Raw genomic sequence first — 19101 nt, 5'->3', positions numbered from 1 at the left:
ATCCACTACAAAAAAAGGCAAAGTCGTGTCCTCAGCCAAGGCACAGGGATTGCACAGGGCCTGTCCCAAGACCTGTCCTGCCAGGGCTTTACATCCCCCCCTCCTGGGGGATACAACTGCAAGGGAAAAGGGGTGGTGAGCTGATGGTGACAAACGGAAGGAAGGACACATGCAGGGAAGATGGTGAGAAACTGAGACTGCATGAAGGATGGGAGAGAAATTTTATTTGAGGAAGTGGCTCCTTTGCCCAGAGAGCAGCTCTTTGGCATGAAGAAAGATCCATATATGGGGACCTAAATCAGCCCCTTGGCAGGGATGTAACAACCCAGGGTGCTGGACTGTGCCAAATCCTGCAGTTCTTTGCCTCTATCTCACTGGTGGAGGCTTTGCTCTCTTGGAAAAACATGCCAGAGCACCAGGAGGTGCTTAGTGAGCCTACACAAAGCAGGAGCAGAAACAAGCAAACAATCTCAGATTTTCTCAGTTTTCCCAACAAAAGAAAACCCCAGAGGCTGGGATCAGTGGCAGCTGGTGTCATTCTCCAGAAGCACCCCCCCGAGGAGGGCCATGGGGGTCTGTCCCCAGGCTATGACGTCCCCCTTGAGCTGCCCTGCTTTGCACAGCGCCAGCGCCCGAACCTCTGCGGCGCTGAGGACTCGGCTCCACAGGTTCACCTGCGCCATCCGCCCCGCAAAACCATTGGAGAACGTCCCCAGCAGAGTGTCCCTGTCTTTGCCAAGGACGAGTGTCCCCCCAGCCTGGCTCACGTAGCCCTTCTGGACACTCTGTGCTTTGCCAGCTGCTCCGTTGAGCCAGAGGTTGGCCGCTCCCGCCTGGGAGGCCCAGGTCACGCAGTGGTGCAGCCAGTCCTGCGCCTCGTGCTGCAGGGGGAAGCTGAGGAAGTGGCCTCCGATCCAGAGCCCCAGCTCTGCGCCCACGGTCACCAGCAGCTCGTGGTCACTCTCCCCAGTGGAGTAGGACAGGATGGTCTGGCTGCCGGCGGGCTGGGCTCTGCTCCAGAAACACAGGGTGAAGGCTTGGAGGGACACAGCACGGAGGGGATGAACCTCCACAAAGCTCTCAATGTTTTCCACGGGGAAGTAGAAAGCTGGAAAGGTGCTGGATTTCGTACCTGAAATAACCAAAAAGCCAGCAGTTACATTTCCTGTAAATAAGCCCAAATCCTGGAGAATACAGCCTCAGAACTGAGGGCTGTGTAGTCTGAGCTTTCCAGCTACTGGTGTGTGTTTTGCCAGCAGGGAAGGGGCTGGAAATGATGAAAAGCTGAGCTGAGCTCCCCCACCCAACTGTTTAGGGAAATCACTTTTTTCCCTCCTTCCTCCTCTTTTCTCATGTTGTGTAAAATAGAGAGGATGATTGTTTATCCTGGGGGAACTGTGAGCTGAAATTTTTCACTGTCTGTAAAAATGGGCTCCCACGTGGCAGGAGAAAGCTGCAGCTGCTGTGGGAGTAGCTGGGTTAGGGCTGGCCCTGATGATACAGGATTTCCATCAGCAGGCCCAGATATGGGACAAAATTCTACCTGTGGGTGTCAGTACCAAACCTGTCAATGATTTAGGCCACCACAGTCAGCAGGGCACGGGCTCCTCATCCTCACAAGGTAAGCTGGACTCAGCCTGTGTTTCTCACCTGTGTGGCTCAGTCCATTCAGCAGCTCTGTCTTCATGTCTTGGAGCTGCATCTGGATTTGGTCCAGCCTGAGGGTGAACTCCTCTGGATGACACTGTGCTAGAGCAATCAGACAGCTGAGCTTACAGAAGGCTGGGGCCTATATGTGGTACATTTTCCAGTCTGAGCAAACCCTTAGTTTTAAAATGCAGCTTCTCTCCTCTGTGTGGTGCCTGGCTGCTCAGCCAGAGCAGTTCCCACACAGTCCAAGCACCAGACACACGTGAGCTGAGGGTCCTGACGTGGTGCCACATAGCACCAGTGACCCTGGAGGCGTGTGACACTCGAAAGGCAGGGCTGGCACACACCTTAAACACGGGGTGCCAGCAGGGAGGCACAATGGGGGCACAATGGGGACACCTGAGGACACTCAGGAACACAATGGGGACACCTGAGGACAATCAGGAACACAATGGGGGCACAGCTGAGGACAATCAGGAACACAATAGGCACACCTGAGGACAATCAGGAACACAATGGGGACACCTGAGGACAATCAGGAACACAATGGGCACAGCTGAGGACAATCAGGAACACAATGGGCCACACCTGAGGACACTCAGGAACACAATGGGGGCACAGCTGAGGACAATCAGGAACACAATGGGGGCACACCTGAGGACACTCAGGAACACAATGGGCACAGCTGAGGACAATCAGGAACACAATGGGCACAGCTGAGGACAATCAGGAACACAATGGGGACACCTGAGGACACTCAGGAACACAATGGGCACACCTGAGGACACTCAGGAACACAATGGGCACAGCTGAGGACAATCAGGAACACAATGGGCCACACCTGAGGACACTCAGGAACACAATGGGCACAGCTGAGGACAATCAGGAACACAATGGGGGCACAGCTGAGGACACTCAGGAACACAATGGGCACCTCCACCCGAGCAGGGACACTGCTGCTCCCGGGATGGGGAGTTCCAGCACATCCAGCTGAAATCACCTGCAGTTCCCCACCTTCCCCAGGTGTGCTGGGTCCTGTGGCCCTTACCCTGGGCGCGGTGGGCTCGGAAGGAGGCCTCCACCACGCGGCCCTGCAGCGGCTGCACGTGCCGGTAGTCGTTGCGCAGGGTGCGGTTGTGCCAGTCCAGCAGGGAGTTCTCCAGGAGCCGGATCTGGGGACGGCACAGGGACACCACAGGGACATCACAGAGGGCTGGGGACAGCAGCAGCTCTGCCTGGAACTGCAGTGCACATCCTGCAGCTCGGGATCAGGCTGAGCAACTCGTTAGAGAGGAGTCCTCAGGGTCTCTTGCTGAGTAGCAGCGAGGGAAAGGAACAGAACGTGAGGCTCTTATCAGCTAATTCATGATAAAGGCATTTGGCCTGGGGGGAGTTCTGAACACCTGCCTGATGATATGCATGGATGGAGATTTTGCTGCTATTCTGTACCTTTCTCACAAGTGCCTTCCAGCCTTCCCTGCCAAAAAGAGTGTTTCTTTTTCAAAGAGAGCACACTGTGATCCCCCACTACTGTGGTCTCAGTTTTATCTTGTTCTTCTCCTGGAAGAAAATGTTTCTGATGCTTCTTTATTATTTATTAACTTTAAAGCATTACTTTCAGTGTAAGTCTAGACAAGGAAACTCCCTGAAATACCTTCTAAAATCTGCCAATTATTCTGTAATTATTTTAATGCTATGAATGGCTCTTTTTTGGTTGGTTTTTTTTTCAGGGGGACTCTCTTGCAGTAGTTTTTGCCTTGTTAATTCTCACTGGTCTCTTCCTTTTTATAGTGCTTCAGAGTGCCTGAGATTAACTGAGCAGAGAGTTTTGTTATCAGTCACCAGACCCTGGGTCACCTGCTACACAGCCTGACCCTGCTGTGATGTAGAATCACAGCCACCTGTAATTCCAGTTGCTCAGGAATCCATCCCAAAAGCTCTGTATGAGAGATGCCCCAAGAGCTCTTCTGTTCCCAAGATCCCTGGAGGACAGAAAAGGAAATGTGTGGAGGGAAGAGAAGCTGGTGACAGCCAGCACTGACCTGTGCATGTGACAGGACAATTGGGGAGTGGAAGATGGTCCAGATGACGCTCTCGGAGCACGGGGGGGTGGTCAGGGAGCCCTGGTACCTGTAGAAGTGTGCAAGGTTTTCTGGCAGCATGGCTTGGACGTCCAGAGAACTGAGCGTTGTTGATTGACCTCAAAAGGAAGCAGAGAGATGGTACTAGAAGATAATGGGAAGAGAGGTGAAAGTGCTCTTAGAGCTGGGGTTAGAGCTGGCACATCCCCCTGCCCAGAGCACTGGCTCATTGGACCTTTGGTGGAACTGGATGGAGATGGAGAGGAATGAATGGCCCTTTCTGGATTTGTGGTTTGTCAGTCAGAGATATCTGGGTCCTGGGGATGGTGGCAGCTGCTCTCAGTGCTCTGCCAGTCCCTGGGGGTGCTCCCAGGAAGCATTAGTGGGTGTGCAGGCTGCAGGAAGCTGGTATTTGGTGCTGCAGTGCATTGCACAGACCTCCAGGATGTATTTATTGCTGCCCTGGGAACCTTCCCCACCGCCCTGGGCTGGGCTGGGCTGGGCTGGGCTGGGCTGGGCTGGCTGGAGTTGTGCAGGGCTGAGGATGTTCCCAGCCCCAGCGTGTACACACGGGCTGTGAGAGCATCAGGGACAGAGAAGGGCGTTCCCAGCTCTTACCTGCAAACCTGATTCTTGCCAGTTTGGAAATGAACTCGCTGTAGTAGGTGTTCTCAAAGTGCCCATCCTAAACACAGCACAGACACTTGGTCAAAAGGTGTGACCTGCCTGTCCTTCTCACTGCTAATCAGCTGGGAGGGGCTAATTGATGAACCTGGAGACCACCACAGATCTCCTGATAGGCCGGGCAATGCAAGGCGTGGTCAGCCTTGTACAGCTCAGGAAGAACAGTGAACAGGATTCTTTTTTACTACTTTTAAATCCACACTGAATCAAGTGTTCCTACTGCAAAGCAGAGCAAGGCTTGGGAGGCACAGCAGGGAAACCCCAGCTGCCACACCTGATACTGCTTTATATATATATATGTATATATAATACTAGTTATGGGGCAGTTTTCTGGGGCTCCCAAGTGGTATTGGCTGGTGCTTGTGAAGCCCAGATGGCCCAGGGGAAGCAGCACAGCTTCCTACAGAGGTGTCAGACACCATCTCTTGGGACAGCTGTACAAAGGTGGCACGGCTGCTTGTGCCTGAGGGAGGTTTTAGCCAGTGCCCCTGATGCCATGAAGATTTTTGCCCTTTCCTTTAAACCCCTGTTATACCTTTTTACAACTTCTGTATTCCTAGTGCTTTTTGCCTACATTCTTGGACTTGTTTGTTAAGCTAAGAGACAAAACATTTTAGAAGCTTCGTAGCCAGAGATCAGTGTGGCCCAGAGCCCAAGGTCCTCTCCAGAACACATTCTGTAAACCAAGATAGAACCATCCAGGGGAAGGGTCCTTGGGGAGGGGGGCTCACTTGAGCCTCTCACTGGGGAATCTTTGATAGATCTGCTAATTAGTAACACCTATAATGTGATACCCAATGTTGGGGAAGGGGTCGGAGGTGGAGACAGAAGACGAAGACAGTGATAGACTCGGTGGGGTACATCTCGATGCATATGACCTGGACGTGTACACCTAAGGATCCTTAAAATAAATACCAAGGTAAAATCCCTTTTCCCCTTCTAACCGTGTGTGACTCTTGATTTTAAGACCAGGAAAAGGCATCACCCCCTGCCCCCAGCCTGGGGTCACACCTACCGAGTACAGGAAGGCCAGCACAGCCAGCCCCTGGGGCTTGTCTTTGGCTTCCTCAAAGCTTGAGTAGTTAGCAGAGTTGTAGTGGACAATGTGCAGCTGTCGGGAGAGAGAGTCTTTTACCAAAAAGTGATGGATGGCTTCTGGGTGCTTTAGAGGAACAGACTGAAGGGACAGTCACCACCCAAACTCCAGCTGTTTGTGCCTCCTAGCAGGCCAAAGGGACCTTTGGTTTAACAGGTTTGTGGTGACCCTGAGGGAGCAGCTCCAGCTCTGAAGGACACGAGTGCTCTTGCCCTGGCTTTTCTTGGAGCCCTCTGTGCCAGCACCATCAGGCTCAGCCCTCCCACTGCACCAACCACCCACCCTTGCGGGAGCCCTGGTTTCCCCCCGTGCCTCTGCATTGCTTCCTGCAGGCTCTTCCTGCAGCTCCCAGTTTCCCAGTGTGAGAGGCCCCGAGCCCCCTCCCTGCAGCCCCTGTGCCACACGAACCTCGGCGAAGTATCTCATCCCATCAATGGTGTGCTCGGAGCCACTGGTCTCCAGGTCCAGCCCACCCCAGTGCAGGTGCATCTGGACAGCTGTATAGACACCTGGGAGCCCTCTGGAGATGTTCATGGTGGGTGGCAAATCGATCTGAACTGAAAAATAACAGCACTGGAGACAGCAGAGCGTGCAGCCCTGCCCACCCCTGTGGCGGTTCCTACAGTGCCAGTGGCACCCCTGAAATGAGCAGGCACAGTCATGACCCCAGTATGGGGGAAAAACACTGGAGTTTAAAGCTGGGTGTGCTTAAAACCTCTCCTGGGCTCAGGCTTATGCAGCACACCAGGACGAGCAGGACTGGGCACTCAGCAGTGCCTGCAGACTCCTTCTCCCTGAGCAGCTCTGGGTTTGGCATGAGGCACTAATGAAAGGCTTTAATGCTCAGCTCTCACACTGCACAGCACATCTTGCACAGATTTGTTAACCACTTCCTTTCCAAGGCAGAAAAGGGGAATAGGAATCAACACAGTGCGTGGCCTCATCTGTTACCATAATTCCCAGTGTTCTGGACTCTGCGTTTTTGAGGCCCTGCCATTCTGGGAGAGCCCTGTAGGTTTGAAAAGGCTGTGTCATTGCTTGAAGGATTCGTGGAGACAAACCTCTTTTCTTCTCCTTGCCAAGGAGTAGTCACAACCCCTTTGTCTTCTGCTAATTCACTGCCACAAATCATAGATTATGTTAATAAACCTGGGAGTGAAAGTGGAGAATTGCCTCATCTAAATGGAGGCCCCCAGCATGTTATAAAAACTAGCAACCATCCTTGCAAAATGCAGCCCAGCACATTATTCATTAGTCATAGTTTGAGTTTCTGAGGAGTTGCTTTTGTTTGTGAACTGTTTATAGACAGACAAGATGAAAGCATGTTTCCTTGTAATATCCCAAAGGGTCTAGAGTGGGAGGGATAAAAAAAATCTACCTTCTTCATAAGTTCCCTGCTGACTGCCTTCCATAATGAGGGTTATTTACTTCAAGCACCTCACCAGGGTTTCTACTTTCTACAAAACACAGCCAGGGAATCGTGTTATGAGTTTGTAACAAGCTTAAGGCTCCTCTAAGATATTCTAAGCAAATATTTGCTGCAACCACGAAGGTAGGGAATAGCCTGGTTTGCTGCTGCTTTTCACCCACGTGGAGGTGAGTGGGAAGTGTGACTGCTGTGAGCTGGCAGTGCCTCTCTCCTGCTTTGCTCTGGCTCTGCCAGGCGGTGCAGGACCAGCTGGGGCTGTGAGAGTGCAGCTGAGCCTTCCCCAGCGCTCCTGCTCTGCAGCCTGGACTCTGCCCACCCCTGCCCTGCAGGGACAGCGCACTCAGCCAGCCTGCCCGCCCAGCTCTGCCCCTGAGGGGCACACTTCAGCTCCCACTTAAATCTGCCCCTGGAGGAAGATGCACACATGGATGATATTTTAATTTTTCAGAGCTGTGCTTGTCCTCGCTACCAGCTGGAGGACCAGCCCTCTTTAAAACGAAAAGAAAGGTCCAAATACAAAAGGTTTTGTTAACCCAAGGCTCTCTGTGTGAGTGCCTGCACCCAGACTCACACCACAGCAAACAGGCCTTAGCAGGTGGGATTTAGCCTGGTGCTAACACAGCTACAGAGAAAATGAACCTGGTTTCCTGGGTGAGACATTTGGGGTTTGGCTCTGAGAGCCTGTAAGGAGGGTCCTGCTGATAAATCCCTCGCCTGTCCCTTTCAAATCTGCTGAGTGTTTTCCCTGAGAGGTTCTGCTGCCCTGTCCCATCTCACTGAAGCCAGTAGAAAACCCCAGCCTGACTCACAGGAGCTGTGAATAGGGACACTCGTTTGTCTTTGTGCTTTAGGAAACTGCCCCGCATCAGAAAATCATTGTTGGGAAGTTAACAAAAGAATGGGCAAATACACACATGCAGTCAAAAAAGCTAAACCTGCAAGAATTAATGTCTAGGCAGGCAGGGCAGTAGTGCTGACACGAGAGCTTCGAGCTGAACGCTGAGTCTGTGTGGCAACACAAAAGGAGGTACAATTTTCAGGAACACAATCACAACAGTCTTCCTCTGCTGGCACTTTGTCTCACCACTCCACTGCCCTGCCCTCACACCCTATTTCTCCCTCCTTGTTACAGAGAGCAAGGAAGAGCTGTTGAGCAGCATTAAAGAGCCGACAGCTTTATGTTCCCAACACCTTCCCAAAACCACTCATCCTCTCTCCACTGCAGCCGCCAGAAAATTCTCTCATTGCTTATCTGTAGTCCAAAGGCATTATCCCAACAGTACCAGCTGATGAATTATTTAGGCAATGAATTACAGATTGCAGCAGGGGAATCTGGGATCTCCTAAATTGTAAGCCTTGCCCTGAAACTGTGCAGCCAGAGGCCAGGCTTTTAACATGTGCTGTGCTTCAGTTTCCCTTCCTGAGCCCCAAAATACCAATCCTCTGGCTGTGAGGGAGGGATCCTGCTCTGTGTGGTACTCTGGGTGACCTACATCCAACCAAACCTGGCATGCAAAGGTTTCTATTCCTGTCACTTCTTATTAACACACAGGCCAAGAGATGCATTTTTCTGAATGCAGAGAGGAGTCAGTGTGGCCCAAACACCACTCACTGCTGCAGTCCTGTGGTCTCGTAGCACATTAAAGGAAAGGGTCAATCTAGAATTCTCCAGATCCATTTTATCCCTTTTGCATGTCCAACAGAGAAAACACCTTGCAGAAACCTAACTGCCTTTTATTTGTCTGGTTTATTTACTTATTTCTGGAGAGCTTTCCTGGGCGAGTGAGGAAAACAGCAAACCCAAGAGAGCAGAACGAAGTGAGATGGCAGAGTGAGTTCAAGAAAAGGGCATTGTCTGTGAGTGCATTTCCATAGCTAAAAGAAGAGATCTGCTCCTGCAGTGCCCTGAGCCTGACACCGCCCAGCCTTACCAGAGTGGCCATTGTTGGTCATCCTGAACTGCCCCTGCAAGGGCCCATCGTAGCCTCCGAGCTCCAGCTGCAGCAGCAGGGGGTTGTACCTCACTTTTCTCCTCTGGATGTCGATTGGAGATTGCTGCTTGCCAGCACAGTCTGGGAAGTGCTGTCCCCAGTGCTCTTCGTCCAGCTCTCCTTCTCCTGGAGGGAAGTGCTGTTAGTCAGGAATCAGAGAACTCTCCTCACCTGCCAGCAGGAAATGCCAATCTAATTATTGTAACACCAGGAACTGCAGCTATAAAAGGTTGCTTTGCCTTCCCCAGAGTGAAAATGCACATTATTGTGTCTGCAGGACAACTGTGCTGCAAAGTAAGAAACCTGCATTGCAGCAGCAGCTCAGTGATGGCTGGAGACTGAACCCCCAGCAGAAGAGGAGCGGTGTTCACATGGAAATGGGGATTTAAACGGGTCCCGACTGCCAGAGGTGTGGAATTGGCTTCTTAACCAATGTGTGAATAGGATCAGAGCAATAGGCAGGAAGGCTCAGCTTAGGATCAGGAACTGACAGCAATTAGTTATTTTTAACTACAGAGAGAGCAATTGCATTATTGCAACTCTTCAACAATATCCTTTGTTTTAGCTTAGCCCACTGAAGATCATAAAAGGATTAACACTTACTTCAGTGAGTTCTGCAAACAACCCCCTGACAAATGAAATTTAGATAAAATTTCCCCCCCAAAAATATAAATACCTAAATAAGTACTTCTCAGTGCTCTGTACTGCCTGGGATATGACAATAAAATAAGAAGCAGGCAGTATTTAAAGCTTTTCCTTGCAGGATCATCCAAAGGGCAGCTTTTCTTCTAACACATTCTGAAGGTTTCCCCCATTGTTTGAACCTCGTTGTGCTGCCAACCCTGATAATGTGTCCTAACCACACAAAGGAGTAAAAAGAGGTGACATTGAGGAGAATCACTTTCAAGACACAGAGGCATCAATAAAGTGGAATAAATTAGCTGCTCTGTGATCTCTCGCTGAGGGACAGCCAAGCTGCTTCTGCAGCACAAAAGGGAAGGGAGCCTCTTCAGCAGCAGCAACCCCAAAGCAGCCCCGTTTTTCGTTACCTTTGTATGTCCAGGGCACCTCGTGGGTGTGGCTGAGAGGCGCCAGGAGCAGGCGGAGCAGGAGCGCTGCCATCAGCATGTCCGTGTGGTACCTGCAGCCAGAGCCAAGGGGGGTGATTGCCGCGAAACACCCTCAGGATGCTGACAAACCCCCACTAAATGCTGATTTACTGCGGGTCTGGCCTTTCCAGCACCCCTCCTGCCCTTCTCCTCACCCACCCAGGGCAGTGACACCAACGATGCCCGCAGACAATCTGTTCGGCCCGGCAGCTCTGCTGACCCCCTTGACTAAGCGGTCCCTGCAGAGGGACGCGTTTCCCCCGATGGCCAAAGCTGATGCCCTCGGGGTCGCTGTCTGACCCCGGCTGCTGCACAGCTCTGCCCGCTTTTCCTGTCCTTTCATTCCCCATGAATGGGCTGAAAAGCTGCTCGCTGCAAGTACCGGTACAGCAGTGCTCTGTAAGCAAAAATACCCAGCCCGGATCTCAGACCTGCTTCCCTTTACACAGAGCAAGGAGCCAAGGCAGAAGGCATTTAGAGGACTGGATTTCAAAAGTGCAGAGCATTCATAATCTTACCAGAAATCAAAACTGTAGGCGCTTATAAGCTTGTCTGAAAATCAGGCTCCTGGGACTGCGTTTAGAAGCACTCCACACCCCTGAGCCTCAGCATTCAACTTTGAACACCTTCCCTCATCACTGAAAATCCAGTTTTGAATGGGAGAGATTTGCAACCTTTGAAAAACTCAGAGCTCTCAAAAACCATTTAGACTTGAAAGATACAGGCACCATACAAGAGACTGAAACCCTGATGGCTTTTCAAAAAACATACAGGAATGCAAATAAAAACGAGCAGGTGACAGGTGTCTAAATGCTCTTGTGGACTTCTGTATCTCTTCAGACACTTGATTTCCTTAAAAATGTGTCCCAAGCAAATACTTGTCTACGGTCCAGTAAAAGTCCTTGGGCAGAACAGGGAACAGACCATGGATTCTCTGCCTGCCTTTTTGTATCCTGTCACCAGGCAAATGCCATTCCCTCTGAAAAACCTCCTCCTCCCTCCAGGAATGACACACTGCTGCCAACCCTTTCTTCCCAGCCGTGGCCCCCAGCTCCTAAACCCACGGTTCCAAAACAAAAGGGGAGCAGAAATCTCCCCAGGAATGGAATTTTTACCTTCTATGGAAAAGAACTAGAGATTCCAACAAAAGCAGCATAGCTTGGCTGTTGGTTTTAGGTGACAGGCAGCAATATTAAACACAAGGCAAGGCAGCTCAGATCAGTGATATCTCAGCACTTCTGTTCGCAGTGTGCCTGCCCCTTGTTATAAAATTGGCAATTATTTTCAGGAACAAGGTGATTTTCAGTCACTCAGCGAGGTGACTCAGGTGAGTCTAGGGGTGAGGGTCAGTTGAGCTGCACAGAAGGGTCCCAAGCCCAGACCCGGTGTGGCAGTTTGGGGCAGTTTGAGGCAGTTTGGGTGGCAGTTTGGGGCAGTTTGGGGCAGTTTGGGTGGCAGTGTGGGCAGGACAGGCCCCGAGATGCTGCAGCACAGGCAGCTGGGGGCAGTGAGGTGGGTGAGGAAGGATTTTTCTGGCTCCCTGAGTATGAACCACCCTCCATTCACTTCTTTCTTCACAGTTGGTACCTGGGGCACAACTGCCCCAGGTGCCCCATCCCTGGGAGTGTCCAAGGACAGGTTGGACAGCACTTGGAACAGCTGGGGATAGTGGAAGGTGTTCCTGCCCATGGTGGGGGTTTGGAACAAGCTGCTCCTCAGGATCCCCTTCCAACCCAAGCCATTCTATGAATAATAACAGCAATTCAACACTAAGAGCCACAGGTGAGCTACAGGTGCCATGGGAACTCAGGTTTCTGTGCTGCAGAACAGAAGCAGGTCTTCTACTCAAAATTTTGCTCTTTGCAAGTGAATTGTTAACATTAAAAGGCCTTTCCTGGGTTGCTGTTGGTGCAGTGCCTATTTAATCTTTGGGAACTGCTGCAATATTGAGCTGATTAACCAAATGTGTTTTTTCCCCTCTGTCCTCCAAAGAAGTCATTTATTCTGACGGTTGCACTGAACTGTGTATGGACCAAACTAAGCAAACATGCCCTGCAATGCACTTCTTAATCCTTGTGTATCCAGTTGTGTAAATAGGCTTTGAAATTAGCTGAGGGTGAAATTTTGGGGGTTTATACCTCTTTGCACTTCAGGATTCCACACAGCAGCACAGGAGGGCGTGAAGAGTCAGGCACAGGAGCTCACCTCTGCTCTGGAGCACCTCTCCTGTCACCTGCCTGTGAGGGCACCAGGGGAGTGGAAATGGATGTCACACAGTGACAAGCTGCTTCCCTTGCCTGCGCTTTATTGATCAGCCAGCCCAGTCTGCACAAAGGACTTGAACTAAAGCCCATTCGGGAATGTACCAGTGCCAGGAAACTGGAGATGACAGTGAATTAATTTTTAATGGAGCTTTTGCAACATTTGTGACATTTCACTTGACATCAGCAGGAGCTGTGGGTGCTCAGCACATCCAAAACCCACATCTCTGTTAGCTCAAATTATTGTCTTTAAAGTCCCTTCTAACCCAAACCATTCTGTGATTCTATGAAGACAGCAGTCTGTGGAAAGGATTTACTAAGGGCACAAAGCATGAATTTGTTTTGGGGTTACGACAGAACAATAATTCTAATTAAGTGATTTAAATGTATTTGGATATTAAGCTTCTAACTACAAGCTGAATATTATGGAAGTCCTTCTCCCATATAACGTATTGCCCACGTCCACCACTGGTTACTGGATCTTGGAGCTTTTTTAATGTATGTGGTGTTAAACCTGGTTAGCCTGAGGCTTGTCTTGGTTGGCTCTTTTGCTACCTGGATATAATTGCTAGACAGAAATATGGACAAAGTGCCTGGGAACTCCATGCCTGAGGTGAACTGGGGGTTCACAGGTGAAGACTGTAACAGGACTCATCTCTGCGCTGAGATTTAGCCAGTGATAAAATCTGATGCTGTATATATCAGCCATGAATATTCTTGGCATGATTTCTTCCCAAGGGCAGGGAACTTTCACACAGACTCCAGCCTTCCCCCTCCCGCCTCGACTGCAGTAGGAAATAAGCCTTTTATCCCACATCATTGGCTTCCATGCACTTCACTTTTATCTCTACAGTTTTCCCTGACTCTTTGCCATCTTTTAAATCCTGCTTCTCCCAGGCTATTCTCTCTGTCCTCACTGGCCTAAAGCTCAGCTCAAGTCTGACATTCTGAGTATTGGTGGCCACATTAAAACCTTGACAGGGCATTGAAGCAGCTGGCTCAAACCTCAGTGCTCCTTTGACCCAGAACTTGAAAGGGTTAACTCCTCTGCCTCTGAATCAGCAGGAATTCGGGCAGGGCTTGCAGTAAGAGCTGCATCACTCCCCAGACCAGCAAACAGTTGACCAGGAACAGGCTGTTTGAAGTGAGATGGACAGAGTACCTTCAGTCAGGCTATCCAGGTTTTTCTAAGTGAGTCTAAAACCTCTTCAAACAGAGCCCTCTCTGCTGAGGTTGTGCTGGATGAGTGAAAGTATCCAGAGCCTACACAAGTTTTATGAAAGACAAAGATCAGCCAGTGCTGGCAGGCCCAGACCCCTGAGGAAAGCTGACAATAGCTGTGCAGATTGAAACATGAGATTCTTTTATTCAACAATTCCTGTAATGTTTCTACATCTTATTTCCAAAACTGGCCCTCTTTTCTTTGAAATTTTGCCCATGGTTTTTTTTTTTACCCCCCTTTTTGCCCCTGGTTTTCAAGTACATACAGAGATCACAGAGGTAGAAAAGCGCTGGAATTCATTTCTCCAGTTCACACAATCCCTTTAGACCTCCTTCATCTTATATAATATTTTGATGTATTTGACTAAATTTAATCATAGAATCACAGAATGGTTGGGTTTGGAGGGGACCTTAAAGAACATCTAGTCCAACCCTCTGCCATGGGCAGGGACACCTTCTTACCTTCTTCTGATACAAATTCAGACACCTTTATTGATTCTGCTGAAGCTTTGTGGTAGAAGTGGGCTTTGAGGCAGTCAGAGACAGACACCAGAGATCTACACCAGTGCTCCTAAAGGCAGGATTTGCCCACTTGAAAGCAGAGAGGTTTCCTCTGCGAATTCCATTTCACGGTCTAACAGATCTCAGCATTAGCTACCTGCAGTTCATTGTCAACCTAAATTTTCTTTTGCTCAGTTTCAGCCAATTACTCTTAGTTATAGCTATAACCCTTGGATTATCTTAAAATAGTGTTCTGTTTTTAATGTTCACATCACTTCTGGGGTGGTTATCACCTCGCTGTACCATGGGCAGGAGCAGCCTTTCAGTGCCATTTCCCCAAGGTGGAGGAAAGGACAATGTGATGCTATAAAAATGAGAGAACACGGTCAAATAATCCCCCTTCATTTCCATTTCCAGGAAATGTCATTACAGCTCTTGTAATGTCTCTTTAGGGCTGCTCTACAGACTTTGCTGAAAGGGATTTCATGTTCTGGATCTCTGCTTGAGACTTTGGAAGAAAGCAAAGCATGAAGGGAGGATTAGGAAGGGGGAGGCCAAACTTCCCACTGCATTGAGTGTGAGGAGCACTGGAATGTGGTCTGAGTGTGGGGATCGAAGGAGCTGTGTCGAGAGAGGGCCTTGGAGAAATGTTTCCATCATGCCAGGGCTCTGTGCTGTGCACTGGATGGGATAGAGAAGGAATGACTCCGTGACAAAGCAGCTTGGCAGCGTGTGCCAATACCTGTTCACGGTGCTATTGGTGAATTATCCGGATCTGCACTGCTCCCCTTAAAAGTGCTCCGTTTGCTCCTGATCTCCCAGTGTAATGGCAGGCAGAGGAAGCACAACTGCTGCTCAATCTCTCTGAAAATTGAGAAGACCCCAAGCCCCTTAACAAACAAACAGTGCACAGAACAAGGAAAGGCTCTGGAAACTGCTGCTGCCCATTGCTGGGTAAGCACTTTTCCTTTCTTCATTGTGTGTTGAGCAGCTGTGACATCCAGTGGCCAAACACAATACGGTTGGGTCTGGTACAGACCTCTTCATACATGGTAACAATAACAGAGCCCTTCCCTGGCACTTTTCATCTTCAAAAAGCTGTATAAGCACGAATTCATTAACCCCTGCACAGCTCAGCAGGGCAGACCAATGCAGTGATCCCAAGAGAGGGGGACACCACTCTCCAAGCTCTCCAAAGACATGGCAATCAGCCCTCCAGGGAGAGAAGAGCCTGCTGCAGGACCAGAGTGCAGGACCAGAGTACAGGACCTTCACCCCCCAGGGCAAAGAGCAGCTGCTGAGAGATAAGGGATCAGAAAGGTGCAGCTCACTCAGCACCTGATGAAGAGGCCACACCTGAGGGATAGGTTGTGCTTGTTTTCCCAAGAGCAAAAAAATCCATGGTAAAAGAGGGGAAAAGATGCAGAAAGCTGAGATTACAGCAGGACCAGAGAGGCTTTGGAAGAGATCCTTTTTCAGAGGCCTGGCCTGAGGAAAAAGCTTCTGCAGAGATTTTCTGAAAACATCAGAGGACTTTGCTGATAGATGTGGAAGGTAGGGAAGGCAGCACAAATGTGGATTAGGATTCATAAGTGCAGTGGTAGAATCAAAATGTGACTGTAAGGAGATGCCACCTTAAACTTCCTTTCCAGCCCACGCAGAAAACCAGCCTTGCCAGAGAAGCTGTGCTCTATATGGGTACCTTTGCTGCCAACCCAGGCATGCCTGTTCCTTTTGATCATAAAAGCAGACTTCAGTGAGATGCATTCAGAGATCCAAACTGGGGACAGATGCATCCAGTTTCAGTGACCAAGAAACCGGTCCCTGCTCTCCTGAGCTCATCCCTGCCCCAATGTTTGCTTGCTCACCTCTGCAGTGTTTTCTTCTGCAGGCAAGGTCACTGCAGGGACCTTCAGAAGGAGCAAAGTGCCCCCAGTGCCTCCTCTCCCAGCAGCTCATCACCACTGCATTCTGAGGAGCTGAAAGTGATGATGAGAGCTAAAAGTGTTTCCCATGAGAATGAGGTTGATTTTCAAGACAGGAAGACAACATGAAGGAAATTTAAATCCTACTGTCTGTGCTGTACCTGTTCTGTGGCAAGAGAATCCTGCTTGATAACTCTTGTGCTTTACATAAGTATTTTGCACTCATTAAGGAAATAAATGAGTTGTTATTGGACTACTTTTCTTTTTTTTTTTTCCAGGTTATCATTCAAAAAAACCTCCAACCCTAAACACCAAATACAATTTCTTAATGGCTAATCAATTCCTATTGGTTTCCTTCCAAATGACCATTCCCCACGCCCTGAAAATGGATGTAGTAGTTGTATATGTAGGTTAGCATTTACAGGGGTAAAGAATATTCTGCCTGGTACCACCTGAGTGTCTCACACAGCCCTCGTGTACTCGTGAAGGCTGAGGAAGGACCCACACTGCACACAAACCTGTGTCCACACTAACCAGTATGGACTAGCCAGTCCTTCTCCAGAGCCCTGGGAGAAGACAGGATAATGAAGAGTCGTGCTGGAAGTTAAGAGCATTAAGCAAGCCATGAGGTCTGTCACCTCCAGCCGTTTCACTATTCATGTGCCTAAAGCCCGCGGTGCCTCACTGCAGGGTGAAGCTGTGAGACAAAGGCATGGCAGAAAATGAGATGAAAAGTGAGAGAGAAGGATGTAAAGTCAAGTCTGAGGAGGTTCTGAATGCCTGGAAGAAAACATCTTAAACAGTCACTCCACAATTTAATAGATACCCAGAAAGAGCATTAGTCAGACTCTGCCATTACCTTTCCAATGAGCGTTCCTTAAAAACACCAGGATCTGCAGGGTCAATGAAGAGCAGAAATCTGAGGGACAGAGGGCTGACTTCTGCATCCGATGGCTTCCCTCTGGAGATCCCACCCGGACTGGAGCGAGGTGCAAAGCCTGGTTCCCTGAGATGCAGAGCTGCCCTCCCAAAGGAACCTGATCAGAACACAAACAGGCTGGCACTTGCCGAAGTGTCGGATGGAGCGGGCGAGGGAGGTGCACACGCAGCCACCCAGACACATCTTCAGGTGTTCTGGGAGGCACTGGGGGGAAAGAGAAGTCCCTGAGCATTCAGGAAGTGCTTTCAAGGTGCTCTGAGAGCTCACGCCCTGGAATGCGCCCTGCACTGCTGATGGTTATTAACACTTAAATGCATCGCAAACAAGTCCTGATCTGTGGTGGTTCTGCTCCTACCTTGGCACTCTCAGCTGCCTGAACCAGTGATTTCACACTCTGCAAAGCTCAGGAGGCTCCTGCCCAGCTGCTCTAAACAGGGCAGGGAAAGGCTGGCCTGCTCGGCTTTTGTGCTCAGCAGCGTGTTGCAAGCAATCAAAAAATTTACATTTATCACACTTCCAATTTTACCTGTAAAGCACAAGGAATGCGAGGCCTTGCAGCGGAGGGATTTTGCTGGTGAGAGTCGTCCTCCATTTCTGGCTGGTGGATGCCTGTGAGCCAGGTCTGTGTCGGTGGTTTTTCCCCATCTGCTCCATCAGCAGTTCCTCTGCTGTGTTAGTGTTCCTGAGTGGGCTGTCGAATGGGAACACAGGCTTCATGTGTCCCCAAACTCTCTGTCCCCAGTGTCCACCCATTAGCCATACAAGGCCCCTTCCAAACCATGAAATATTTTAAGAGTGTACTGAGTATTTGATAAAGCTCAGATTCCCAAAGAAACCCATGCTTCCTAGATATCCCATAGCCGTGGGGATGCTCTTTAAAGGAAGACAAAAATCAGGCAGGACACACGACTGAGCAGTGGCATTTTTAACATCAGCTCTGAGTTTAATTTTAACACGTATGGCACAGTGCAGTTTTAAATCTGCTGATCCAGGAAAACATTACACCAACACCTGAACAGTGCCAGGCTTGTGCTCATGGATGCCTGACCACCGCTGCCTGCAGCTAGCGCAGCCCCGGTGCCTGCAGCTGTGCCTCCGCGGGGACTCGGGGCCAGTGGAGCGCACGGGACCCCTGGCACAGCATCCCTGGCTCCTGCCAGGATGGGGAATGCAGGCTCTCGGCTCCCAGCTCATTGCTCACCCTCCAGCCAAGGAAATTTGTGCTGCCTCTGTGGTCGCAAGGGAAGGGGACAAGTCCTAAACCCTTCCTCGCAAGCTCCGAATTCTTTCTCACAAGGAGGAGTTCCGGCTGGTCTCCTACGGTCAGTTCTCCCCCACAGCTTGGGTTTGGTTGGAATGGGAATAGGGCAAGAGCTCAGTGCTCCAGGCAGGGGCTTTGCTTTACACCCATTTCTGCCCCCCACCGAGCTAATGATGACCTCTCAGAATACGTTTTGTCCCCAAAGAGCACCCTGCTGTACTTCAGCATCAGCCTTTGCTCAGCTACTACAATGTTTAATTTCAGCCTCAGGCTTTCTTGTGCTCCATTTTCTTTAGCTCATTATAAGACTTGACACCTCTGTGTGATTTTCCTTCATGGCAATAAAGGCTCTTTTACAAAGTGCAAAGATAGTGAAGCATCTCTAATCCAGCAGTTAACCAGCATTAAAATCCAGCTTTATGATTTCCAGCATCTGGAATGTGTTTTTACAGGAAATGTTCCCCTCTCGTGCCCTCCCACCAGGAAGGGTAAGGCTGCAGGATAAGCCAGTGCTGCCAAGGACACAGCTCTGAGGGGTACAATGTGCAGTTTTGGGGGGGCTGGCACTTGAGAGAATTCTCTACCTGCAAGTGACAGTGTAATTCCAAGGGTTTTTCCTGCCCAATGTCGCTTTATCTCAGCTGTGTACGACCCAGCAGCATTTTGACCTCACCCATGGCTGCGGAGCCACACGAACGTGCAGGGAAAGCGCGGCCCCCGCATGCAGTGTCACACAGGGCACTGCCACAAAGCAGCCTGGCTTTCACAGGGAGCCTGGGGGTCACACGGGGGTCCGAGGGCACTGTGGCAGCCTGGAATGCCTCGGGAAGGTCAGTCCAGCAGACTTCCTTTGCTCTTTATTAGACTTTAAGCTTGCCCCGAGGGGATGTTCTCAGGAAGGGAAGAAAAAATGTGCCCAGAAGATACATCAGCCAGAGGCTGGCAGGGCGAG

The 19101-nt window shown here is 50.1% G+C and overlaps 1 protein-coding gene across 4 annotated transcripts; it reads right to left on the bottom strand.

Annotated features, from left to right (window-relative positions):
• Nucleotides 1-43: 43 nt before the first annotated feature.
• On the bottom strand, nt 44-16840 carry CA6 (carbonic anhydrase 6). 4 transcript variants are annotated; one of them, XM_069035043.1, is made up of 10 exons: nt 16808-16840; nt 9981-10072; nt 8872-9057; nt 5920-6068; nt 5431-5526; nt 4350-4416; nt 3552-3850; nt 2699-2822; nt 1651-1749; nt 44-1132 (listed from the first exon to the last, which is right to left on the bottom strand). In XM_069035043.1, the coding sequence occupies exons 2-10, from the start codon at nt 10057-10059 to the stop codon at nt 519-521; spliced, it is 1713 nt and encodes a 570-aa protein (XP_068891144.1). In that variant the 5' UTR covers nt 10060-10072; nt 16808-16840; the 3' UTR covers nt 44-518. The 4 variants fall into 4 exon arrangements, with proteins under 4 accessions (XP_068891144.1, XP_068891145.1, XP_068891147.1 ...); XM_069035044.1 differs by having other exon boundaries at nt 3693-3850; XM_069035046.1 differs by lacking the exons at nt 9981-10072; nt 16808-16840 and having other exon boundaries at nt 5920-6063; nt 8961-9092.
• Between the last annotated feature and the right edge of the window lie 2261 nt (nt 16841-19101).

Source organism: Aphelocoma coerulescens, chromosome 21 (genome assembly GCF_041296385.1).
Source record: "Aphelocoma coerulescens isolate FSJ_1873_10779 chromosome 21, UR_Acoe_1.0, whole genome shotgun sequence".
Lineage (NCBI taxonomy): Eukaryota > Metazoa > Chordata > Aves > Passeriformes > Corvidae > Aphelocoma > Aphelocoma coerulescens.
This window is presented reverse-complemented; position numbering and strand designations above follow the sequence as displayed.